General features: G+C 39.5%; 1 protein-coding gene across 1 annotated transcript in view; it reads left to right on the top strand.

Moving 5' to 3' along the window:
• Positions 1 to 27,592, top strand: part of LOC103178691 (transformation/transcription domain-associated protein) — a 131,383-nt gene that overhangs the window by 7,806 nt on the left and 95,985 nt on the right. Inside the window, exons 10-23 of the mRNA XM_042341166.1 lie at positions 2,569 to 2,647; positions 2,820 to 3,054; positions 3,646 to 3,958; positions 6,435 to 6,532; positions 8,172 to 8,366; positions 9,521 to 9,712; positions 12,578 to 12,743; positions 13,829 to 14,085; positions 14,958 to 15,158; positions 21,760 to 21,911; positions 23,808 to 24,007; positions 25,394 to 25,611; positions 25,759 to 25,956; positions 26,966 to 27,226. Coding sequence (XP_042197100.1) covers positions 2,569 to 2,647; positions 2,820 to 3,054; positions 3,646 to 3,958; positions 6,435 to 6,532; positions 8,172 to 8,366; positions 9,521 to 9,712; positions 12,578 to 12,743; positions 13,829 to 14,085; positions 14,958 to 15,158; positions 21,760 to 21,911; positions 23,808 to 24,007; positions 25,394 to 25,611; positions 25,759 to 25,956; positions 26,966 to 27,226 — 2,765 coding nt within the window. The remainder of the gene's footprint in view (positions 1 to 2,568; positions 2,648 to 2,819; positions 3,055 to 3,645; positions 3,959 to 6,434; positions 6,533 to 8,171; positions 8,367 to 9,520; positions 9,713 to 12,577; positions 12,744 to 13,828; positions 14,086 to 14,957; positions 15,159 to 21,759; positions 21,912 to 23,807; positions 24,008 to 25,393; positions 25,612 to 25,758; positions 25,957 to 26,965; positions 27,227 to 27,592) is intronic.

Here is a 27,592-nt window from a genome sequence, read left to right as displayed (position 1 = left end):
AAGGATAGGGAACCAATGGAGTCGGGCGAGAATGGGGGAGATGGGGTCACGGAGTTTGATGCGGGAGAGGACTCGGGCTGCAACAACAGCAATATGCATTTATACAGTGCCCCTCAGGCAGGGTAGTGTCCAAGAGTGCTTGACAGTGGCGGAACGTGACTCCGAACCTGCGAATGCTAGAAATCTGAACAGAAACTAGAAACACAGCTGGAGCAGATCTTAAAAAAGAAATGCCGAGAGCCGTCATCCAAATGAAGACAACTTTCTAAAATTCAAAATGTCAAGATCGTGAGAAATGTCGTGCCTCTGATGCCATCTAGTGACTATATACTACCTACAATTTTGAACCCACCCACCTTTTTAACAACATCCTCTTCAGATACTCATAATAATACTCATCTTCCCAATGACATAATAATAATGTAATAATAATAATAATCAAGCTTATATTTGGTATTGTGCCTTTCAGCGCCTTGGGATGTTGTCCTCCTGACTTGAAAGGCGCTGCACAAATGTAATCTTGTTGTTTCATGTCTCAAAGCGTTTCACAGGATATCCTGAAGTATGGAGGGACTGTATTTTGTGGGGAAATCTGGCAATCAATCCTAATAATCATCAGTCGGAACTTTGAGATCACTTTTGAGCCTAAGTTGATACTCCAGTGCAATACTGGGGAAATACTGCAGTGTTGGAGGTGTTGTTCTTTGGATGGCGCTATATAAATCCAAGTTGCTGTTGTTGGATGCCTCCCTTTCCTCCTTCAAGGCCGGTCTCAAGACCTTTCTCTTTGACTGTGCCTTCAGCTCCCCTCTCGAGTTTCAACCCCCTCCTCGCTCCCTCCCTTCCCTCCCCTCACCATTTCCCCCCAAGGCTCGGGTCCTGACCCAACTGTCCAGCGCCTTGGGACGTCCTCCCGACGTGAAAGGCGCTCTATAAATGGAATCTTGTTGTTGTTGCTGTTGCTGATTGTTAGGATATTCCTACAAGAATTATGTCATCAGAGTTAAAGGATTTGTGAACTGGAAAAGTGAATGGTTTTAATAAGTGGGAGTCCTGTAGCACATCTTCAAGACGTCTCGAAGCGTTTCACAGATTACACTGTCGAGTGTAGCGACTTAGTGTATTTTCTGGGCCGAGTGTACAGTTCATTCATATATTGGTGAGCAAATAAAAAGCGCAGACAGAAGCACTTTTCCAAACCAAGAGAAGTGCCCTTTGAGAATTTCCTTTGCTTAACCATCCCATTTAACTTCCTTCCCTCCTCCCCACCCCTTTCCTCTCCCCCTCTTTCCTCTCCTCCCCATCTCCCCCTTTTCCTCCCCCCACTCCCTCTTTTCCTCCCCACTCTCACCCCCTTTTCCCTCCACTCTCCCTTTTCCTCCCCCCCACTCCCCCCTTTCCTCCCCACTCTCCCCCCCCTTTTCCTCCACTCTCCCCCCTTTTCCTCCCCACTCCCCCCTTTTCCTCCCCACTCTCCCCCTTTTCCTCCCACTCTCCCCCCTTTACCCCCACTCTCCCCCTATTCCTCCCCCCCATTCTCCCCCTTTTCCTCCCCACTCTCCCCCCCTTTTCCTCCCACTCTCCCCCCTTTACCCCCACTCTCCCCTATTCCTCCCCCCCATTCTCCCTTTTCCTCCCCACTCTCCCCCCTTTACCCCCACTCTCCCCTATTCCTCCTCCCATTCTCCCTCTTTTCCTCCCCACTCTCCCCCCTTTACCCCCACTCTCCCCCCTTTACCCCCACTCTCCCCCCTTTACCCCCCACTCCCCCTATTCCCCCCCCCCACTATTCCTCTCCTCATTACAACAGCCCTCCGACTTCTCGAATAAACTGAGAATGTGGGGGTAACTCTCTCTCTCTGTGTCTCTCAGTCTGTGTCTCTCAGTCTCTCCCCCCAATGGAGGGGAAAAAAAAGCGCATTTATCAAACATTCCCCACGTAAACTTTGCGCGAGTCGCCGTCTGATGACGTCGCAGCGAAGTCCATCGCATCCGATGGTCTTCGCGCCGCCGCTGCAGAAGGGTGAGCCTCCGCCTGAGGAAACCAGTGCGGGGGGGAAAGGGGTGGTTCGGATCACTTTTTTGGGGGGGGGGTGGGGTGTGGGTGGGGAGGGAAGGAGTTGTGGTGGTGTGTGGGGGGCGGCGGGGGGGTAGACTGTGAATTGAAAGTCTTGATATAGGGCTTGAACCCACAACCTCCTGACTCAGATTCAAGAGTGTTTTGCTTAAGCATTCTGCCAGTAATGCACGGTTTTATTTTATCGTTCTTCGCTAGGGACTAGGTATGTGCAAGAGAGGCCTACGCAGATTATTTTTCCGGCCCATTTTGCTTCCTTGATTCACATAGCAATGTCCCACAAGCAGCCATGAATTGAATAACCAGTTTTATTTAGGGGATGTTGGCCAGGACTCTGGGAGAAACATACTTCTCTTTTTGAACAGTAGCGTTAAAAAAAAAATTCTGTATCTAATTTTGTTATTTCATGCGGAAAAAGATGAATGGTTTTAACTTCTTTATTGCAATATAATTGGTGAGTCTCTACATAATGCCAATAATTTACTTTACAGAATTCATTCCATGCATGGATAAACTTTTTGATGAATCTGTACTAATTGGCTCAGGATACACAGCTCGGGAAACGCTGAGGTAGGAGATCAGTCAGATGTAATACAATTTTATTTATGGAATAGTACTTGCTTAGTTTGCTTACGCTTGCTCAAATTGGATATTGTCCATATAAAAAACTAGCTGGGTATGGATGAACATTTATCAACATTATTGAAGATTCAATATTTGCCTTTTTTTAATATAAATCTAGACCTCTGGCCTACAGCACTTTAGCTGATCTTGTGCACCATGTCCGCCAGCATCTACCTCTGAACGACTTGGCTCTTGCTGTCCAGCTGTTTGCAAAGAATATAGATGATGAATCGTTACCCAGCAGTATCCAAACTATGTCTTGCAAACTTCTCCTAAACCTTGTCGATTGCATTCGTTCCAAGAGTGAGCAGGAGAACGGAAATGGCAGGGATATTCTCATGAGGATGCTGGAGGTACAGGCTATGCTCACGTGAATCTTCTGTATTGATCATGTAAATTAACAAACTTTTTAAATGAAACCACATGCAATAATTGTGATATAGTCCAGCCTTATGTGACATAAAACAATATTTAGACTTATACAAATAGATGATTGTGGAAATGTATGTTTTGAGCAGTAGGACTTGAAAGAAAAATCACATAATTTAATTTTAGAATTACTCATTGAATTGGACAGTGTTTAGAATACTAAATAACTTTTTTTGCTTAGCTTTTTTCTTAATCAAAATTCAGGTACATTCTTGCATGAAGGGGAAAATGCATTTTAAATTAAGTTAGAAGTTAAACTTGCATTTTCTGAATGAATCTTTTAATTGTTGTCCTTTGAAGGAAGACACTGTTAGAAATTTTTAAAATTTTAAAATTAATTTCACAGCAGACATGAGATGTGCACTGGAGAAAGTATTTAAAGAGTCGATTTGTGAAACGTCTTTTGCAGATGGAATTAACACTTGTCTGTCCGGTTGTCATTAAAGAATTCAGAGTTCTTAATTGATGACTAATTCCATGCAAATGCAAAATTTAAATCTGCCTCTTAATTTCAGGTATTCGTGTTAAAATTTCACACCATTTCCCGGTACCAACTCTCCACTATTTTTAAGAAATGCAAACCTCAGTCTGAACTGACAGCCACAGAAGTCCCTATTGCAGCAGCCCAAGCTACACCCACAACATCTGCTCCTCCTCCCACCCCAGCCACACCAACCCTTCCTGCACCAGTACTGGAGAAACATGTGGATAAAGATAAAGAGGAGAAACAGACGTTCCAAGTGTCAGACTGCCGCAGTTTGGTGAAGACCCTGGTTTGTGGTGTAAAGACAATTACATGGGGCATAACATCATGCAAAGCACCTGGAGGTAAGGAGGAGGAACAAAAGCAACTCTGAGGTACCCCTCTTACTGCTCAGTTTTCTGATTTCGGTGAGAGCCAGATATGCTTAAATGGGATACAAATATGTAATGCTCATTGAATAATGAATAACGCTCAACAATTTTTTTTTCTTGAATTAAACCTCTGTATGACAAGTGGATAGGATTTGAAAGATCCAGCTGTTGGGCTGTGTGAGGTTGACTCTACGTGAAGCAAATCTTGTTTGGTCTTTAACAGAACTTTGGAGTTTTGTGTAAGTCAGACACAATGATGCCATATGCAAATAAGCAAATGTGAAAAAAATTGCATCATGAATTAAATACTTGCCCAGCAATAGTAGTGGAGATATTAGTAGATATTGTATTCCTTTGTATTAAAAAAAATCCCAATTTTATTAATTGACAGTTTTCATGTTCCTCCTGCTCTGTCTGGTTTGAGGAATCTCCCATTTGATTCATAGTTACTGGGTGTTTAGTAAAACAATGCTAAAGTACTGTCGTTAAACAAAGTCTGTCTATTTGAAATGTTTACGTACATATCAGCCACGTTTTCATGATGATGGGATTTAACGGTGTGATTTTGATTTTTAAGGAAGAAAATGTCCACTATCCAATCATGTTATAAGCAAATCTACATTGTAATAGGGTTGTTCTGTAAAAACGTTACTGTCAACTTAGTGTAGCAAAATACTGCAGCTAACTTGAATATTTCTGAGTGAGATAGTTATTGTCATTTTATGGCGAATTCTTTTTGTCTCACAAAGTAAAAGTGGCAAGGAACTACTGGTCTGTAGAATATTTGCAAAATATGAAAGAGATGCATTGAGGCATTTGACAAAGTACTCCATAAATCTGATTCTCAGATCAAATTGATCTTTTCACGGGTAGAGTTAATGGCTACATCATGGCTCCAACAATTCTGCTCAAGTAAACAATAGGAAATCATCAACTACTCGCAATTATCCTCAGCAATGTTTTCTGCTAGGTGGGAAGAGCGAATTTTTGGTTGTCAGGGTTATGAAAATGATTGTGGTGGGGGGGGAATAAATTATAATAGTAGATAGTATATACTGATATCGTTTGATAAAGTGTCACATAAGAGACTTGTAAGCAAAGTAGAAGCCCACAGTATTAAAGGGACAGCATGGATACAGAACTGGCTGGGAGATAGAAAGCAGAGAGTGGTGGTGAAGGGTTGTTTTTCTAACTGGAGGTATGTGTGCAGTGGTGTCCCCTTGGGGGTTGGTATTGGGACCACTGCTGTTTTTGATCCATATAATCCATATACCCTGGACTTGGGTATAGGAAGTACAATTTCCAAGTTTGCAGATGATACTAAGCTAGGAAAAGTAGTACACAGTGAGGCGGATAGTAGCAAACTGCAAGAGGACATAAACAGACTGGTAAAATGGGCAGACACGTGGCAGATGAAGTTTAATGTGGAAAAATGCGAAGTGATCCATTTTGGGAGGAAGAATGAGGAGAGACAATATAAGCTGATGGTAGAATCTTAAAGGGGGTGAAGGAACAGAGAGACCTGGAGGTTCATATAAGTAAATCTTTGAAGGTGGCAGGACAGGTAGATAAAGCTGTTAAAAAAGCAAACAGGACACTAGGCTTTATAAATAGGGGCATAGAAAACAAAAGTCAGGAAGTTGATGAACCTTTATAAAACACTGGTTAGGCCTCAGCGAGAGACTGTGTTTAGTTCTGGAGATTACACGTTAGAAAGGATGTCAAGGCATTAGAGAGGGTGCAAAGAAAATTTACCAGGATGGTACCAGGAATGAGGGATTTCAGTATGAGGAGAGGCTAGAGAAGCTACGATTATTCTCTTTGGAGCAGAGAAGGTTAAGAGGAGACTTAATAGAAGTTTTCAAAATTATGAGGGGATTCAATAAGGTGAACAAGGAGAAACTATTTCCACTGGTGGGTGGGTTGGTAACTCGAGGACACCGATTTAACATAGTTGTTAAAAGAAACAAGGGAGGTGAGGAGAAATATTTTCACACAGCGAGTTGTTCGAATCTGGAATGCATTGCCTGAAAGGGTGGTGGAAGCCGATTCAATAACAACTTTTAAGAGAGAAGTAGATAACTATTTGGGGAGGACAAGTTTACAGGATTATGGGAAGAGCGCGGAGGAGTGGGATTAATTTGGAAGCTCTTTTCAAAGAGCCGGTAGAGACATGATGGGCCGAATTGCCTCCTTCTGTGCTGTATGACTATGACTATGACTATGACTCTATGATATGCAACAAAGGTACATCTGGGGCAGTCTTCGATGAATCACAAACATTTTCTTTTAATTTCTAAATTATTTTCCTGTTTCTGTGTCTATTTTCTCTTTTTCTTTCTCAACATTGCCTTATAGACGATGCCTGAGCTAAAAGGTTTGTATAATGTTACTAGAACTAACAAGGGATGGTAATCTTAACAGTAATGTGTTTTCTATTATTTCTCAGAGGCATCTTTTATTCCAAATAAGCAGTTGCAACCCAAAGAAACACAAATTTACATCAAGCTAGTTAAATACGCAATGCAGGCCCTGGATATTTATCAGGTATATTGATTTTACGAAGAAGTTATGCTTTATGTATCTGTACATAATTTAACCTGATCCTCGTTTTGAAATGTTTAGAGAATGAAGAGAAAACAGGGTTAAAGGGTCATTGCGAAGGAGATTGCTCATTTTTCAGCACATTCAGACTAAAAACCTTTTACATTTTAATTGCATTATTAATTATTATTACTGACTTTGTGAAAGCTGGATTTGATTTATAGATCATCATTTGCAGTATTCGCACTTTTCAACACAGTTCAAATGTTGTAAATGCTAACATTTAAAAGAATAATTGCAAGCTAAACTTTCTTTGCAATGTTTAAATAATTATTTTTGTGTTTGGCTATTACTTTAATTGGTCTATGTTCTGATACAAGTTGGCCAGGGCATACATTTAAATAAATCAAACTTTTATTATGGTAGGAAGTTTAAAAAGAAATTCATCTCTGCTGATTTTTGTTGAATCCCTAACTTCTTTAACGTTGCTGACACAATGTGATTTTCTGCTTAACCTGCATATCTTTGCTGGTTAACGGATGATACAGAAGCAGATTGAGCTGGAAGCTAGGATTGGTTAGTTAAACTGACAAATGAGCTCTCAGTTTATCTCAGTATGGAACTTCCAAAATATATTGCTTTCATTAGGGGTTTGGCAGATATTAATATGTTTCATTTGGTTAAAATTTGTGTTATTTTAGGTCCCTTTAATATTACGATAATTCTATAATTAAAGCTCTTGTGATGTTTCAGCAAGTTTATCCATTTAGCAGCTGAGTGACACTGGCAGGGAGAGGGAACATTGCCTCGGATGATCCCTGCCCTATGCTACGTTAGTTGATCTCAGAAAGGACAGCATTTGGAACACTTGTGGCTGCTATCACTGCCCTGAATTACGGAGGATAAAAACAGTTGGGGTTTCTGCTCCTGATCACTTTCTAATCATCCCTGTTGGAAAATCTGGTGTATCAACAAGATTGAGCTTGGCTATTATATGCTCCCGATGGTTTGATCGCCCACTGGGAGTCACTGTTAACAGCGAGGGAGAACATTGGCAGAACATTCCACCCTTCCCTTTATGTACCCTCTTTTCCCTGCAAGTGCTGCACAATTACATTAGAACATAAGAAATGCTAGACGATAAAAGACCGAGTTTGCCTTCCACCTTCCTGGTGATCGCATGCACATATGTCCCGAACTACCTATGTCCTACATCCCATAATGTTATATCCTAAAAAAAAACTATCTAGTCTGTGTTTGAAAGAATTAACACAGAATCAATTGGGTTGACCTGAAGTCTGCATTTCTGTGATGATGATAATTTAGTGCAACCTGATATTTTTTTTTAAAAAAAAGTTTAAACTTACCTTGAGTATTCCTTTTAAGCACTTTTAAAATGATGAATGCAGATGGTGTAATTACTGGCTGTTTTGAACATCGGCATTTTTAGAACAAAATCAATATTGCGTTATACTTGAAAACTTACATTGTTTGATTCCTTATGGTGGAGGGAGTAAGGTAATGGTGTGTGTGTTTCTGTGTTTGAGAGAGAGAAAGTAGAAGAAAGTACCTGTGGAAGTGCTAATGCTTGCTAGCATTCAAACTAAATTTAACTTCATAGTTTTAATCAATCTTTTTTTAGGTTCAAATAGCTGGGAATGGGCAAACGTACATTCGAGTAGCAAATTGCCAGACAGTGAGGATGAAGGAAGAGAAGGAAGTTTTGGAACATTTTGCTGGTGTATTTACTATGATGAATCCCTTGACATTCAAAGAGATATTTCAAACAACTGTGCCATACATGGTTGAAAGGATCTCGAAGAACTATGCTCTTCAGGTGATGGGAGTTTTCAGTTACAGTTTTAATGGAAATGTATTCAGTATAGTTGCATAACATTCTTGCCATGCAATAATTTTTTTGAAGGAGAAAGGATTTAAGCTATGTCATTTTGGCAAGAAATTTGGCACAATTTAGTTTGCATGATGAGGGGCAGCTTTGTATAAGTACTTGAGTCTTTTAAACCACTTAAATATTTAGCAGTTTCAAGGGAATTTCAGACACCCTGGGCTAACCAGTATTTTCCATTTTCAGTGCTGGTAAAACAAGCCTTAATATCACAATAAAGTTTCTTGTGTCATATTATATTAATCATTCAATCTCCTCAAATAATCATTTTAGACAAATCTGGCCGGGCTGTCATCTTTCCTTTGTTTGCTCCTCTATTTTCCAAAAGAATATGTAGCCTTTTCCAACTTCCTGGATATTTTTTAAAATGCCTAAATTATATATCTTTTTCCTTAAGTTTCTGGATTTGCACTTATTCATTCTGGACTTGGGACCCACTTTGTTATAAGCGTAAAATGGCTCATCAAGCCTCCTTTCATCTTTCTAGTCCCATTTCCTTGTTTTTTTCCCATAATATTAAGTTCCAAAATACCTTTTAAAATACCTCAAGNAAAAAAAATTGGTCACTTCAATCCACAACTGTTTGTGGGACGCTGCTGTGCGCAATTGGCTGCCGCGTTTCGCCCACAAATATATAGTCAATTCACTTTACTGTGCATTCCTTGCAAAATTCCTAAAGGAAATACAGTAGAACCCAGTTATTAAGTAGGTGTAATTTTGAATAGTCCTGTAGCTCAGTGGTTAGAGCACTCGCCTCGCAAGCGAGAGACCTGGGTTCAATTCCCGGCAGGGTGAAACCTTGGGCAAGTTTTCTTACTCCACACGCCTAATAATAATCCCTCAAGAAAAAAAAACAATAATAACTTGGTCACTCAATCCACGACTGTTTGTGGGACACTGCTGTGCGCAGTTGGCTGCCACGTTTCGCCCACAAATATACAGTCAATTCACTTTACAATATATTCCGTGAAGCGCTTTGAGATGTCTAGAAGATGTGAAAAGTGCTATACCAAATGCAAATTATTATAATTTTGAATATGAATTTTTATCACTTGGTGTGGCTGACTTTTTGATTTTGTGTTAAGATTGTAGCCAACTCATTTTTGGCAAACCCTTCTACCTCGGCTCTGTTTGCGACAATTCTCGTGGAATATCTTTTGGACCGACTTCCAGAAATGGGCTCCAATGTGGAACTCTCCAATCTTTATCTCAAGCTGTTCAAGTTGGTGTTTGGCTCCGTCTCTCTTTTCGCAGCGGAAAATGAACAGATGTTGAAGGTAAGGGGAGGAGCAAAAAAATTATGAAATGGACTTGAATGATTCCCACGAGTGAAGCGTTTGAGGTTCAGATATAACTTAATTTAATTTTTTCTTCAGGTGAATGTTGATGTACTGAATGTGTGAATAGATTATGGTAAATTGCTGGTGCCCTACATACTGCAGAACCAGTTTCAATCTAAGCATTCAGAAATGTAATACTTCTAGCAATACTAGCAACCTTGGGCAAAGTTGAGATGTTCATAAAGATTGAAATTCATTTTTTTTAAATAAAAAGTGCATTTGGGGAAAAATGTATTCGCAGCTTGAAATTCTATGATGAACGCTGCATTTTCAAGGCAACAAACTCTTCAGTTAAAATGTATATTGTGCATTATTTATGCTATTTAGGACACTGATTACTCCCATATAAATATAGCATTAGTTTATTTATTAGATGATAATTGGAGCAGGGAAATACGTTCAGTATTGGATGGAAAAGGACATAGGCCTTTTCTATGGCTCTCTGTGGAGTTGCTCAATTCTAAATCCGTAGTTACTCTAGTAATGTCAGCATTGTGAGTATACAAACTCGTCTCGTGGAAAAAAAACAGAACGTCAAAATATTTCCTTAGAAGCCGAGTTTTTTTAACTTCAATCTTCTGGAAATGAGTTGTTGGTTTTGAAAGACATTGCTTTCTCCTTCTAGCCCCTTTCTGTGGCAATCATAGCCTGACACTTTTTTGTTTGCTTTGTGAAAATATTTTTTCCGTGTGAACTCAAGAAAATAATTCTTCCCATTTCATTTCACCTTGAGCTAGAAATTGCTGTGACCTCACAGGAGAAAATTGGCTGGTGCAAGTTTCTTAAGAGAGAGGCTTGCATGTCCCAGAAGATTTTCCGCTGTCGGTGATAGCTGTTTGTATGTGGAGGCTGAACTTCTTTCGAAGGCTAATCTATCACTTAAAAAATCCTTTTGGTTCCTGCTGCTTTTTTAAATGCTATGACCATCATGGTGTCAGCTCTGATAGAGGTGAGGTTAGGATTGAATATCGTGTAATCATCCATAAAACAGTTAACGAAGTAACCAATAATGGATTTACATATCTTCTTAAGACTGAATAAAGGGGGATTTTTGTTTCTTTTTGGTGTTGTAACCTCTTGGATTGTAGAAGAGTTTATTCTCAGTGAACTGTATAATAGCCAACGCCAAATTTTAATGTTTTTAAATCCAATTGAAATGTCAAACATGATATTCATTATAATCTTTCTTAAACTATAGCCACTCGTTGATTCAGTATGGCAGCCATTGTCAGACTCCAGACAAGATCAACCCCTAGTGTTTTCTTGTTAACTTATAGTTCCATAGCACTGTTAACTCTCCAGTACTGTGCCAAAGTGACCTTTATTCATTTGTGAGCCTAGACAGTGGGTGTCGGCAGGCTATTTGACTGTGAATGGAATTGTAATCGAGCCCAATGTGATCTCACGTGGAACCCACATATGCATTTTATAGCAGGGGATAACAATCTGAAATCAAGCTTGATTTATATTTCCCTCTCGAGCTAGGAACATTTAAGATCAATTGTAGCTCCTGCAGTGAGTTCTGTGGTGTTTTTTGGTGTGAGGTGAATTTCGTTTGTTGCACTTTTCCCTTCTTTCATAATTATTTTAAATGGTAAAATATTGTTTTCAGTAGTAATAAGGATATTACAAATAAAAGTAAAATGAAAAGTTTAGGTCTTGTATAATTTTTGAGAATGTTTTGTGCATATATGTGAAACAAGTAGGATATTACATTATGAATAATATAAATGGTGTGACTGTTTAAAATGTGACTTTTCCTTCAGTGATTAATGGTTTGATGTATTATTTTATTATATGAAGGTCATTTTAAAGTAGTATTTATTAAAAAAGTGACTCTTCATTCTTCCCCACTGTCAGAACATTCAAGGTCGAGTGAATTTAATGAGGTGTAACTGCAATTTAAATGTATTGATTTAATACCTTCTTAAATCTATACTTTAATGTTATTTTACTAGTCAGAAGATGACTGTTTGACCTTCTGTAGACAATTGAATGAGTAATGAACAGTCTCCCAGTACCAACATGTCAGTATAATGTTTTTGTTTAGCAATGGCTTCAACTAAATGCATAAACCATTTAATTCTTAAATGTATTGATCCAGTGAGATACAGTAGACTGCTGGGAATCCAAGCTCCAATTATCTGCATGTCCATTTATCCGCAGAGGGTTTTGAGGCAGAATTAATTTGGGGATGTGAAATACCAACAAAATCGTATTGTGAACATGCAATTGAGCTAGCTAATGATGTGATTTAGTTGCTTTGATCACTAAATTGCATAAATTGCACTCAGGCACAGAGAGAGAGAGACACACATACACACAGACCCAGAGAGAGAGACACACATTCACAGACACAGAGAGACACATTCTCGGAGAGAGACACACAAACACACCCATAGACACCAAGAGACATACAGACAGAGAGGCACACATTCACAAAAAGACTTTCATAAACACACACATAGAAGAGACATAGACAGACTCACATAGAGACACAATTACAATAGCAGCGCTTCCGAGTGTAACCCATTTGCCACTTGTGTCGCACTGGGCATGTGCGTCCGGAGCCACTCGTCCACAGTGACGTCAGGTAAACAGCGCGAGTGGCCCGCGGGCCAGAAACTACATTTATGGCGGGTTTGTAGCACACGGGGGGCCATTGTAGGAGAAAAAGTGTGGCTGCGCTTTTCTATTGGCCCAGGTGATGTCCAATTATTTGCACGGGTACCAATGAATACAGATAGCCATCTCTATACAGTAATTTCTAGGGTAACAATGTTTATGCTTTTGTTTTTTTAGCCTCATCTGCACAAGATTGTGAACAGTTCAATGGAGCTTGCACAAACAGCGAAAGAGCCATACAACTACTTCTTGTTGCTTCGAGCTCTTTTCAGATCCATTGGTGGTGGCAGCCATGATCTCCTCTATCAGGAATTTCTACCATTATTGCCCAATTTACTGCAGGGTAAGAATGCACTCACAGTCACATCTAATAGTTTAACAGATCAGCACTATGTTGTTCAATTCATATATTTTAAGGATTAGCAAATAGTTTTTTTAGGATTGGTAAATGGAATAGTAGTTAATACACATTATTTAACCTTTTCAGATACTGAATGAATTTTGCAGTGTTATAGATAAGGCGCTGTATAAAATGAAATTATTATTATATCGATGATAATCTCCCTTGCCCTCCTCGCCAGTCTCCCCTCCTCGATTCACAAAATTCAGCTCATTTAAAATTCTGCGGCCCGCATTCTCACCCGCACCAGACTTTGTGCCCTGATTACTCCAGTCCTTGCCAAACTCTACTGGCTCCTTTTCACAGAGCGGATCGACTTCAAGATCCTCACTCTAGTGTTTAAATCCCTCCATTCCTTGGCACCCCCCCTATCCCTCTCACCTCCTCTCTCCCCACAGCAGTATCAGCTGCCTCCGATTGCTGGGTCCAGCCTCCCCCGAATCCTCCGCTCCACCATCGGCGGCCGTGCCTTCAGGCTCTACGCCCCGAAACCTTGGAACTCCCTCCCTCAACCCCTTCGCCTCACCCTCTCCTTCCCCATCTTCAGGTCGCACCTGAAGATCTTCCCCCTCCCCCTGGCTCGGCTTTGGGCTCCGCCATTGTTAAGCGCTCTAAGATGCCGCCCGGCGTGGAGGACGCTATATAAATGAAAGTTGTTATATTGTTCTAATAAAAAAACTTGAACTTCAGGTTTATGTTAATATTGACCTTAATCCACTTTAGTAAATATTGCTTTTTTAAAAAAAGTACTAAACCTGGACTTATACTTTGCAGTCAGTATTTTCTTTTCAGTTTTCCTTCCCCATATTCTCTGACATTTATTACATGTTACTGTTTCTATCTATTCTACTGTCTGCCAGTATGGTAAACTACACTGACGAACTTTATAATGAAATTTTCCTGTACTTTAGTTACGTTTATTGCATTCAACTAGGACACCTGTTTAATGTGTGAGGATGAAACTGGAACTGAGTTGTTGAACTATCGTTAACATTTGCTTATTTTGTTTCTCATTTTTGCTATTGCAGGATTGAACATGCTTCAGAGCGGTCTGCATAAACAGCATATGAAAGATCTCTTTGTAGAGCTGTGTTTAACAGTACCTGTCCGACTTAGCTCACTTTTACCTTACTTGCCAATGCTGATGGACCCATTAGTGTCTGCTCTTAATGGTTCCCAGACTCTGGTCAGCCAAGGCTTACGGACGCTAGAGCTATGTGTTGATAACCTACAACCAGACTTTTTATACGACCACATTCAGCCAGTACGTGCAGAGCTTATGCAGGTAAGACTGGAAGAGGATTATATTTATAATAATAATCCTTGCATTTGATATAGCGCCTTATCACGTTCAGAGACGCATCAAAGTGCTTCACAGAATATACTGTAAAGTGAATTGAATATTTTTTGTGTGGGTGAAATGTGGCAGCCAATTGCGCACAGCAGTGTCCGACAAACAGTTGTGCTTTGAAGTGACCAATTTATTATTGGATTGGATATTTACTTGAAAAGGAAAAAATTGTAAGTAGATGGGGAAAAAGCAGGGCAGTGATACTAATTGAATATTATAATTATTATTAATTATATTTATTATCATTGTTATTTATTATATATTATATTACATTTCTATATGCCAGATAACTCCTTAAATGATGTGTATTTCACACATGTATCTATTGTATTTTAATGGGTGGGCCATGAATGGATTTGTGTTTTTTGTAAATTTTTATTATCCCAAAGATTGGCATACAGTTAAACAGGATGCCTTTATAGTGGGTCCACCTGTGTGTTTATACAGTGTATAAACTGTCCTACCAGATTAATATTTCTCAGTTAAATATCTTGTGCAACGTTCAAAGATTTGCAGAAATGAAAGTTATCCCTCAATCTCAGTATCCAAACTTGCCTGTTGAAATCTGCTCCTTTGTGCAGGATGGCTAATCCTCCAATCGGCGGTAGCTTTAGCTTGAAGATGGCTAGCAGGCTTGAGTCAGCAACCTAATTAATTTATAGGAGAAACCCAGTGTGTACTGATGATGTTAGTGTGCAGTATACTAAAGAAGCACAAGATCATGACTGCCACAGTGTTAAATAAACTAAGAAAATAAAAATATATAATAAGAAGAATAATTGGTATAAATGCTTTTATTTTCATAGGCGTTGTGGCGTACCTTACGAAATCCTGCAGACAGTATTTCCCATGTGGCTTACCGTGTCCTAGGAAAATTTGGAGGCAGTAACCGGAAGATGCTAAAGGAATCCCAGAAACTACAGTATGTTATCACAGAGGTCCAAGGACCCAGTATTACAGCAGAGTTTTCAGACTGCAAAGCATCTATTCAACTTCCCATGGAAAAGGTGAGTGAAAAAGCAATAAACAGTAGCAAATGTCTTGAATTGTTCAAAACAAAATTTCATTTAAATGTATATTTTCTTCAAACCTATACAAATTTTTGAAACTTTTGTGTTCAAGTGATTTGTATCATTGCTGTGAAATAGAACATTATGCACAAGCTCTCCTGATCTGACCTGCATCCTCCTCCTTCCCCTCTGTTTCATTATTAAACCTTCCCAGAATAGTTATGATTAGCATTTTATCAGAAATTAATGTTTTTGCAATCACATAATTTGTGTGTTTGTTGTTAAGCACTCAGTTGCTTGCTTTCATGTTGAAGTGTTTGAGAATTTGGTTCCAGCCACTTGGTGGCACTATGCATAAAGAATAGTGTGTTGCAGAAATGGTAGTTTACTTTGAAGTTGTGTCTCACAGTAAAATAACATTTCGATATCTGTACGGTGCCATCCTGTGGCAAAGCTGCAGTAATATTTGAATTAATTATGAATTAAATAGATTTGTAAGATAAATTGTCTACAACCACGCTGCTGCATTCATGGGGAGCTATGGAGTTGGGTTCTTCCTTCCAGAGAAGCAGAAATAAGCCAAAAAAATTAATCATCTATCACCTTCCAATCACTAATTAAACTGTTGTGCCAGAGTCCTTTTGGCATTGTTGGTGTTTTGTGTGAAGACCAAAGACCAGATACAAATAATATTTAAAAAATTGCAGTAAATAAATATCACACAATTGGTCATTTATAATGTTGGGAAGGATTGAGAGTGGGAGGTAGTTGGACTAAATGATGTTTTCCTTTTTTTGTTCTGGAAGATATTGATTGTAAATGTCCCAGGACTGTTTTTGATTGATTGCAATGGGTTTGTTTCTCCTTCATTTATTCATTTCAAAATACTACAAAAAATATCAATTCACAGCTTTGGCAATAAAACTTATAATTCTAAAACAGGGCAAAATTCCTCCCATTAGTGTGTACCACCTTTAAACACAATAATAATCTTTATTATTTCACTATAACAATAATGCATTTTGATCTAGTGGATTATCGTGTCTTTTGGACATCTCAAAGCCCTTCAAAGAATTTTACTGTGGTTTAATGTTTTTTTAATCCGCGAAGGATTGCACCTTTGCCAATGCAGCACTTCTCCAATACTGCAATGGAGTGTCAACCTGGACTGTGAGTTCAAAGTCCTGATGTGGGGTTTGAACCCACAACCTTACAACTCAAGAGATGAGAGCCAACTGAGCCTCCTTTTGTATGATAATAATCCTTGCATTTGATATAGCGCTTTTCACGTCGGGAGGATGTCCCAAAGCGCTTCACAGAACACACTGTAAAGTGAATTGACTATATATTTGTGGGCGAACGCGGCAGCCAATTGCGCACAGCAATGTCCCACACACAGTCGTAGATTGAAAATGACCAATTTATTATTGTTTTTGGTTTTGGAGGGATTATTATTAGTATATTATTTGGTATAGCACCTTTCAGGAGGTCCCAGTGTGCTTTGCAAGATATATTGTAAAGTAGAGTGACTGTTTTGTGGGTGAACTGGCAGCAAATGTACGCACAGCCATGACCAAATGGTTAATTCATAAATTGGTGCATTCAAATAATGTAGGGTTTATCAGTTGGGTTCACCCGATACACTTTGTGTGACATTAAGATTCAGAAATCACTTCATTGTGCAGAGTAGCCACAGGAGGGTATATTCAACATTTTTCTATGTAATTGATAAAGCACCATTACAAGTAAAACATTAGTTTCCCATTTCACTTTGGGCTCTGTTAAAAGCATTAGTTACAATGTACAGACTGGGTCCCTGGTTCAATGCCAACTGTGCTGAGTTAGCTGATCTCAGTTGGAATGGCAGTAGGAGTGCGACACTTGGGTTTGATGCCCCTGGACTACAACAACAAGATGTGTGTAGAGCCTTTCACGTCGGGAGGACGTCCTAAGGCGCTGGGCAGAGTACAGCATTTCGTGGACTAGTAAGAGAGAAGAATATGCTTGGTATATACTGAACAGGCTGAGCTTACTTTTATTCATGATTGATTTTGTTTTCTTTTGAATGCCAATCTTCGCTTTCAAAAGAACAACATGTACAGTTCTTGGCTGTTTTCTAACGACTGGGATGATTATAAATCAGTGTCAACCACTAACAGTCACAAATTGTAATGCTCAAAGAGATAGAAAACAGTCATACTGGTGTGATAATAATAATATCCTTGCATTTGATATAGCACCTTATCATGTCTTCGAGACATCTCAAAGTGCTTCACAGCATATACTGTAAAGTGAATTGACTGTATATTTTGTGGGCGAAACGCGGCAGCCAAATGCACGTCAAATTTTAGGTTCCTTCCCAGTTCTGGTGCTCAGCCAGATGCGTAAAACGCTTTTGAGACCATCTACTGGCAGGTGAATATAAATATAAATTGATTTGTATTGTAGATTTGATTCTGAGTGTTAAATATTTAAAATAACTAGGTGCCAAATGCTTACTGTTGCAAAGTGTTGTAATGGATATTTGCATTCATGTTATAAATTGTTATAAATCCTGTCACCAAGGAGAAATTGTTTGATGTACAGTAAATATGTGTACATTATGAAAACTCGATTTGGAATATCTCATTTTGTATCTCAAACAAAAGGATTTTGCACTGAAAGTATGATTGAAAGTATAGTTCCCATTAAATTGCTCTCATAAAACATTTGGCTTTTGTGAGCAGAATTTTAAAAGGAGTATTTATTTCCACTGCTTAAACTGTGCCTGCCTTACAGTTGAGGTGTTTTCTCCTCCCCCTCCTATATTAAATAATTATGTCATACTTTACAAAGTCGTAATTTAATTTGCAATAAGAGCATGCTGTTTATGTGTAAAAGAAGAAACTCCTGTGGTGAGGTTATACTGCACATTTGCAGTTGGAGATGAATCGCAGTATAACTGCAGCTACCGCTTTAGCTTGGCATTTTGTATCGGGTACAATAGTAATAATAATAATAATCCTTGCATTTGATATAGCGCTTTTCACGTCGGGAGGACGTCCCAAAGCGCTTCACAGAACACACTGTAAAGTGAATTGACTGTATATTTGTGGGCGAACGCGGCAGCCAATTGCGCACAGCAATGCCCCACAAACAGTCGTAGATTGAAAATGACCAATTTAATTATTGTTTTGGGTTTTTGGAGGGATTATTATTAGGCTCTGTGTGGAGTAAGGAAACTTGCCCAAGGTTTCGCCCTCTGCCTGGAATTGAACTCAGGTCTCTCACTTGCAAAGCGAGTGCTCTAACCACTGAGCTACAGGACTCCAATAGTACATTGAGGAGCTCACAAGTTTCATGTTACGATGTCTCAGACAATACTTCAGTAATGAGGCACTTTAAAAGTACTGTACATTTGGGTTGTTAGCCTGGCTCAGCTGGTAGCACTCATGGTTCTGTGTCAGAATGTTGTCGTTTTTAAGCCTTATTTTGAAATTTTTAACTCTTGTTGTCTTGGCTGACACTCCAGTGTACTACTGGGGGTGGTGCTGCACTGTTGGAAGTGCTGTTCTTTGGATGAGATGTTAAATTAAATTCCTGTCTGCTTGTTTAGGTGGACGTTAAAGATATAGTGTCACTACTCAAAAAGAGAGAAAAGTTGCTCCTGATATACTGCCAAAATTCCCCCAAATATAATTGGTCTTTCATTTCAGTGGCTGTTTGTGGGACACTGCTGTGCACAAAATTGACTGAGTGCATCTACAAAGTGCGCAATCACTGCACTTTACAATAACTCCACTGAAGTGCTTTAAGATGTGAAAGGCATTATGTCAAATGAAAGTATTATTCTCTGTGGTTTGGGATTGTACTGTGAGTGTTTACAATGATAATGTATCATTTTACACCATTGACTGGTTGTACTTAGTAGAATAGCCATGGTTCTATGCATTGAGAGCTTAATGTTTGTCTTTGGAAATTTATTGGCTGATTTTATCAATGCTGGATTGAAAATATTTTTTCTTGAAAGACAGTTTACCTTTCACTTGCCTCAAAAGTCATCTAATCAACAATTGCATATTAATTGACAAATGTGCAGGCCATGGAATTTCTTATTTCATGTCCTCCTAAATGATTTTTTCTACTGCAGTCACATTGATGAGCAGTGTTATACTTCACAGCACTGTGTGTCTATTGTGCTTCAGAAATTTTGCAAACTTTGTTGAACTTTGGTTTTGTGGAAATGTATTTGTGAAGTGCAAATTATAGATTTTTTTATGCATTGTGTCCCTATATGTAAAATTTCTGCAGTTTTACAGAACTCTTAATCAACGAGTTTTGAACTTACAACCTGTCGGTTAGAGTGAGATGCACTGTTTTTGCCACAGACATGAGAAATCTGTATGAGAGACCTGCATTTCAACGTGAATACAGTAGAGCCTCACTAATCCGGTCACTCAAGTGACTGAGCAAAAGTGACCTACTTAGTCAGGTGACCTGATTACTGAAACCGGTCGGTGATCAGGTCACTGATGTAATGTTAAGGACATTGGTAAAGGGCAAGTGTGATGAACATTCAACAACCATACTTTGCAATCTCATTAAAATAAAGGCATTGCCACATTTAAAACAAAAGCTGTCATGTATTCAGCTTTCCTTTTGAGAACACATCCAACTTGTGTTCTGCCAATGCCATAGATAACAGCTAACTGTCTGTGACGTTTGCCCTCACTGTTTTTGATCAAGTCCACTCTCACGTAAGGACAACTCCTTCTGTGGTGGCACGTTTACGACACTGGTCAACAGTCACTAAATCAAAACAAACAATGTACATGTGCTCTGAATACAGCACTTAGAAAGAATTGGCCGCAGGAGCTCAGGTTAGGCCGCAGGCGCGGGGCGAAGTTGATTTTCCGCAATCCCATGCGTGACTGGAGCCCGCTCCACCCACAGTAGCAGCATCGAGGAAACAGCACCAGAAACCAGAGGCCTAGTGGACTTGTGTATTGTACAGGTTAGTAGCGGAGGGCAGTGTTTGTACCGGACGAGGGTGCTGTAGCGGCCACCATCAATGACCGTTGCCCTGAATAGTGAGGGTACCCAGTTTACTGAAGCAGACAACCGATCTTTTAACATAGACAATTAAAGAGACTGAAGATATGCCCGCAATTGTGAGGTGGCTGTACTACTGAGGTGACCGCAAACTGGGTTTCAACTGTACATATTATTGCTAGGAAAGTGTGGCATACAGATACTGATTAAACTGTCAGAAAAGCACACTTCAGACAATACTGTTCTTGTAGGATACTCTTGTTCATCACCTCAGAATGCATCCACTGTTAATTATTAATTAACCGTGCATAATATGATGCAAAACAACCTTTCCAAAACATATTTGCAAAAATTGAATATATAATTATACTCGAATGTGTGAAACTTTTATAAGTCTCATTATGCTGTACTGAATTCCTCATGGTGCCGTGGTACCGCACTGTGCTGTGTTCGTGCAAGGGAATCTTTAAGTGGTGGCCTTTTGCAAAACATTTCTGTGTGATTGTATAAGTGAGTCTGTCATTTCTGTTACGCAAGGGGAGCAATGACGCCCTGATTTGGAGGTTCGTGCTGAACCCTGTGAAAAGAAATTCAGTATCTGTAAATGAGATATATTTAATCTTAAAGTGTGTAATGAAGACCATTGAATAAATTATCCAATTTGTGTAATTGCTTAAGCAATGGAAACTGGGACTTGTTTCTCATTGCCTCCCATGTTCGTGCCAGACCTCAGCAATATCACTGAAGCCACATTCTAATAACATGAGAATCTGAAGTGTGAACCAGCCCTGTTGAGATGTTTAACGGTAATGCCACAATGTTGAGACTAATTCTTGTTTTTGTAATTATAGTGCTAATGAGTTGCAGAGCTCGACATGTTAATTAGCTTCATTAAAATCTATCAAAATGTATGTTTTTAAACTTGTACTTTCCTCTAATGCAGAACTTCAATCTCAGCCTGGTGTCATTAAAATCTCAGCAAGGAGATCAAAGTCACCTCTCATAAATTACCAGGGTTCATTGATGTATGCCTGCACTTATAGTAGACCTAGTTTTGAACAGAATCGTTTGCTGTACTCGTATTGTAAACAGAATGCTGATCAGTAAGCTGCTGTATGCAGTCTTTATCGCAAATATGGGGCTGGCTGAGAGCCCAAGGCATGTCTGAATTGGCTGGGTAATTGCGAGGGGAAATTCTGTACTTTGTGTGGAGAATCTTCTATGGATATTGGAATGTGTTGAAGTAGTAGCTTGTTTCACTTAAATCTGGACTATCGCTGCAGCAAATGGCTAATATAAATGGAAGTGGACCATCTCATGCTTTGCAGCTTAGAAAATAATTATATATGGAAGAAAGTGACGAGTAATGCATATTTTAAGTAGCGATTATTTTCCCCTCCCAAATTAGTTATCCAATGTAGAGGAAATATTTAGTTATTGTTAGATACAATAATAAATAATACCACTTTCTGTGGGTTTATTATTAACTAGTGATTATTTTGATGGCAAAATGTTTTGGTGACGTTCCTTTAGATTTGTGCACAAATGCTGTTCTGCTTGTTTTCAGGCTATTGAGACTGCCTTGGATTGTCTGAAGAGTGCAAACACTGAACCATATTACCGTAGGCAGGCCTGGGAAGTGATCAAATGTTTCTTGGTGGCAATGATGAGCCTGGATGACAACAAACATTCACTGTACCAACTACTTGCCCATCCAAAGTAAGAGAAGTACCAAATCAGTTTAATGTTTGTTTAACAATTTGGTGAAGTCTTGAATGCGATGTAATTATGTGAAGTATGCAGAGAAGAGATAATGTTTCATAATATATGGCCTGGAGAATTGGAAAAACTGGCAAGTTAACAACTGTTGCTTGCTTACATAATAACTGCCACTGCACTTTAAAATAATTCATTGGGTGAAGTGATTTCAGACATTTTGGGCATTTATTAAAACTTAGCTTTGCTGTGGTATTGTAATGTTTCAGCAGCTGTCCCATGTGTTGAAATGGTGCTGCCATTGCTGAATTCCTGCACTATGCTATGCTATTTCATTTGATGTTGGATGGGTTAATTTACCATTCATTAGGATCCAGCAGAGTGTTTAATAACAGATATCTACTATAGTAGTGCCCTCCCGGCAAGCATAGTCTTGCTACTGGTTTGCCATCAGTGCTAGTGGGCTGAGCGATTAGGCATCTTGCACCATTTTAGACCTCAGCATCCTGTAAGGGAATCAGATAACAGTTGTTACCATTACCATAAAGGGAAGCAAATTTTAAATTAAATGTCTTTCACTCAGACATGTAAACGTTGTAAACGTGAAGGACATTATTTGATGAAACCAGAATTTGATAAAAACTCGTGACTATTCTCCTGGGATGGGGGTTGTGGGGGAGGTAAGTGGGGTCTCCTTCAAGCTGAACTCCAAGGTGACATGCCTGGCAATGGAATGTCGGAATCAAGGCAGCCCTCTGTGGCATTCTCGGTCGTCCGGTTCCTGAGCCAGTCGGGTCCGCAGTGATCCAGGGCACTGCTAATGACAGCACAGCTAATGACATCGGCAGAACCTGGAATGGCACACCAGTCACTGGAGGCGGGGATTCATCCCACTTAGCTCCTCTTAACCCTGTAGCCAAGGGGCTAATCGGTAGGGTGGTCCTAGCTGGACAAGCAGCGGGAAAGTTGCTGACCAGCAATATCAATGGCAAGCTATGCGGTTTTACCTGGTTAGCAAACTCTGGGGTCCCCAAGCCTTGGCTCTTGCCAACTTGCGCCTAATACTTTATGGAATTAGGTAAGTAGGATGTGTGCCTCCAAGGAGAAAGTGCGCATTCCATTCCAACAATCTCTCTCTGGGATTTCCATGTATAGGTGGGATGCATGGAAATCTCAGCTTGGTTTGGATACTTTTTAGCATGGTGACGGATTTCTGCATGTGTCAGAACACACGGCTGACCAAAACCAAAATGAAACCAGCGTGTAATGATTGATCAAAATAAGCCTTTCACATCTGTCTTGGGTTTGGTCATTTCAGAATGCGGTGGTTAGTTAGCTTTTTATTTGTTCTTAAAACACAAAAGGCTGCATAATTCAATGTCAGCTCTTTCTAAAACAGCTTCTGACTCCTGACAGAAACTTGTAATAGTCATTCAGTATTGAAATCTATAGGGACTAGATAAGGAACTACTGAAATTTATTGAGGGTAGATAGGGGTATGAGTAAAAGGCCTTCCTTGATCTTGGTGTGATAGCTGTTTTGGCCTGCTAAATTGATTAATATTTCAGCCTTTCAAATCAAAATGAAAGAGCTTCAACATAGCACGCTGTAAATATTGGAAACGTCACTCAATAATTTAATCGCATTCAGGTGTCAGCATATGTAATATTTGGAACATATATTCCTCATTTGAAGCCGCTGGCTCTGAATGCCTGTGATGAAATTGAACCATCCATCTTATTTGTGGTCAGTTGCTGACAATATTAAAGTGAAGTAATTGAATTGGGTCAGCTTTCATCAAAATGGGGAAAAAAATCCTGAATGAAGTATGTGAATTTCATGGTTGACTTGTTCGTACATTGACTATGTTCTCGTAATGGGCTTAATTTTGTCTTCCAGCTTTACAGAGAAGGCAATACCAAATGTAATTATATCCCATCGTTATAAAGCACAAGATACGCCTGCTCGCAAAACATTTGAACAGGCTTTGACGGGAGCATTTATGTCAGCTGTCATTAAAGATCTACGGCCCAGCGCCTTGCCATTTGTGGCCAGCTTAATCCGTCACTATACTATGGTGGCTGTAGCTCAACAGTGTGGTGAGTGAATGCCACTTACTGAATGCTTTGAAATTGGATCAAGGTTCCCTAACATTTTGAAAGTTATTTGTCAAAAGAAGCTGAAACCTCCCTAGAAATTAATGGAGGATTTTGCACAGATAGATTATTAAGTCTTCAGCAGCAATAAAGGCAGCTCAGTCGTTCACTGCTCCCAGTGAAATATTCTACCTATTGAAATTGTTTAATGTTTTTGTTTCTTTTTAAAAAAAAAGTTTTCAAGTTTATTAAATTGAGTTTCTGGAGGCACAGTGAAGCATTCATTCTTATTTGTTGCTCCAAAATTTCTTTTGTGTCTTATAACTTGAGGTACTCAGCATTTTTTAGGTATCCTGATCGCCAGATGCATAAACATTTGCAGAGCTTCATGCACTTGGAGTGGGTCAGGCTCTGCGACCCTATCATTCCCATCCTCGCTGACACCACTGACTGACTTCCCATCACACCGAGGATACAGTTCAAGATCTGGTCCTCACTTTCAAAGCCCTCCATGGCCTTGCTCCCGCATACCTCTGCAACCTCCTAACCCCCTACCATCCGTTTTACTCCGTTTTAGCAGGTTCTGGCCTGCTTCACGTCCCCCGCCTCACCCACCCCAGCAATGGCCGGCAGGCGTTCAGCCACTCTGCCCCCACCCTTGGAACTCCATCCCGCAGTCCCTCCGCCTTGCCCCCTCCCTTGCCTCCTTCAAGAACTGTCTCAAGACCCTCCTCTTCGACTCTGCCTTACGGTCACCCTGCTTCACCCTCTGCCCTCTAACCTCACCATTCCCGACCCTCAGCTCGGGTCCGAAACACTGACTGTCCAGGGTCTGGAGACGTCCTTCCAATTGAAAGGCGCAATACAAATGTAATTTTGGTGGTGTTGTCAGGGAATGCTTTCCCATCTTTACAATTGTTTTTATAAGAATAGAATGATATTATACGATCCTGCGCGATAGGATTTTTTTTTAAATAAGAATATATGAGACAGGAAATAATGGAATGTACAAAGCGCTCTCTGAATGATGAGTGCTAAAGTTGTATCCTGGATTACATCACTGTGCACTACTCATGGTTCACTGTCATACTCTGTGCCTAGACATTCACTCTGCGAATAACATCTTGTATCTTTCCTTACTTAATATTACCAGGTGCTGCTAATGAAGTAGAATATGAATCACTGGTGCTGCGTAAGGCCGTCACCCATTTCTGTGGCAGCTTGTGTAGCCCCATGTACTGCTTTATAATGAGTTTTGTTTTCCAGATTTTTAGATTTACTGTCAATGTTTTACTTTGCCAACAGCCCTTTGTAAAGGAGTAGAATCTTATTTTTCCTCTGTGATACTTGTATTTGATGTTACCCTATATCCTCTTTCCACAACCTTAGGCCCGTTCTTGCTGCAGTGTTATCAAGTTGGCAGCCAGCCCAGCACAGCCATGTTCCACAGTGAAGAGAATGGATCAAAAGGAATGGACCCACTAGTTCTTATAGATGCCATTGCTATCTGCATGGCTTATGAGGAGAAGGAGCTGTGTAAGATAGGCGAGGTGGCACTTGCTGTCATCTTTGATGTAGCAAGTATCATTTTAGGATCAAAAGAACGGGTAAGATTCCTCTTGAATTTCAAAAAAAATTATAAAACCATATCTGCGAAATGTAACCAACTCAAGCTCCACTTGTTTAACGTTTAGATCAGTTACCTGTTCAATTGTGAAATATTGTCAAATTACAACTTTTTTTTTAAACTCCAGGCTTGTCAGTTACCATTATTTTCTTACATTGTGGAACGTCTCTGTGCCTGCTGTTACGAGCAAGCTTGGTACGCCAAGCTAGGAGGTGTGGTGTCCATTAAATTCTTAATGGAAAGACTTCCTTTGATCTGGGTCCTTCAGAACCAGCAGACATTTCTCAAGGCTCTCCTTTTTGTCATGATGGATCTCACTGGAGAGGTACTGTGGCCTTGGTTCTGTTATAATGAGGATTAGACATAACTGAAAATATTTGTCTGTGTGGCTTGAGGTAACAACTAACAGTGCTCACATTGAGGCTCATAAAAAAAATTGATGGACAGGATGTTGCATAAATTGGCAACCCTTTACCCAAAGGGATTTAATTAATTCCTTGGATGAAATAATATTTTGAATGCAGTTGTGCAGTAACACTGCAATCCGTATTGTGTAGTAGACATGCAAATTAGTTTAAAATTAGGCACATTTATCCCAGGGATATATATATCTCTTATAATTCTAAAGCTTTGATTTATTTTGCTTAGCTTCATCAGATCGAATACAATGCAACATGAAGTACTTCTGAGTATGTTGGCAGATACAGAATGTAATGTCATTAGGATTTTTAAAAATAAAAAATTCTAACTTTCATAGTTTATTAAAAAGCAACTGCATAACTTAAATGCAAAGTATTTTATGTAAGCTACTTTTTTTTAAAAACCCATCCTTTTTCACCAAATAACATTTATTTAATATTACCACATTCTTGTAGAGCTTAAAGCTGCATTTTCCTGGCAACAGCATAGAGGACAGTTTTAAATCTGCAAGAACTGAGAGACCTGCACTGTTCAAATCATGTAGTGTGAAGCTATAACTGACTCAGACCTAGGTGGACTGATGAACGGAAATGTCCAAATAAAGAAATAAAAAATTGTAATCTAGGCATATTGCTGCTTTCATTAGAGGAGGAGCAAGATTGTTTCACCAACATTGCAAATCCAATGTCAGCTTTGACATCAGATAAAATAGAGAGAGGTGGGGAAATGTTGATTATATGGATGGAATAAAACAGTTTCATGGGAAGTAATAATTTAGTACAATAGTTTTACTGTATGTGATTTGATCTTATGGCCTTGCATGGAACTATATAATGTAAGTTTCTGGTCAATTTGCTTTGTCTGTGAACGGTATTTAAATTTTGTACCTTAAAAAATAATTGCATTTCTGTTAGGTTTCCAATGGAGCTGTTGCAATGGCAAAAACCACCTTAGAACAGCTGTTAGTTCGCTGTGCAACTCCCTTAAAGGACGAAGAAAAAACTGAAGAGCTTCTTGCAGCTCAAGAAAAGTCATTCCACCATGTAACTCACGACTTGGTTCGTGAAGTGACATCCCCAAACTCCACTGTGCGGAAGCAGGCTATGCATTCTTTGCAAGTGCTTGCTCAAGTAACTGGAAAAAGTGTTACTGAAATCATGGAGCCCCATAAGGAGGTAATTATGAATATAGAAATTGTACTTGATTTATATTACTATTTATAACATCTTTTACGTGTTGGTTTTGACACATTGAGTGCTGAATTCTCAGAGGTGCCATCCTTTGGATGAGACTAAACCGAGGTCCTGCCTGCCAAGGCTCTCCAGATGAAATTGATCATTGACTTGGTTGTTTGTGGAATATTTCTGTGTGTCAATTCATTGTCATGTTTGCCCCTAAAATACAGTCACTACAGTTTACAGTAAATCCTATGAAGAGCTTTGACACGTTTTCCTAATATGAAAGGCTCTGTATCAAATGTAGAGATTGCTATTATAGTAACAGGAGTAGAGAAGAATTTAAGCAGGTGAGCCATCAATAAG

This window comes from Callorhinchus milii, unplaced genomic scaffold (assembly GCF_018977255.1).
Source record: "Callorhinchus milii isolate IMCB2004 unplaced genomic scaffold, IMCB_Cmil_1.0 Scaffold16, whole genome shotgun sequence".
Classification (NCBI taxonomy): Eukaryota; Metazoa; Chordata; class Chondrichthyes; order Chimaeriformes; family Callorhinchidae; genus Callorhinchus; species Callorhinchus milii.
This window is presented reverse-complemented; position numbering and strand designations above follow the sequence as displayed.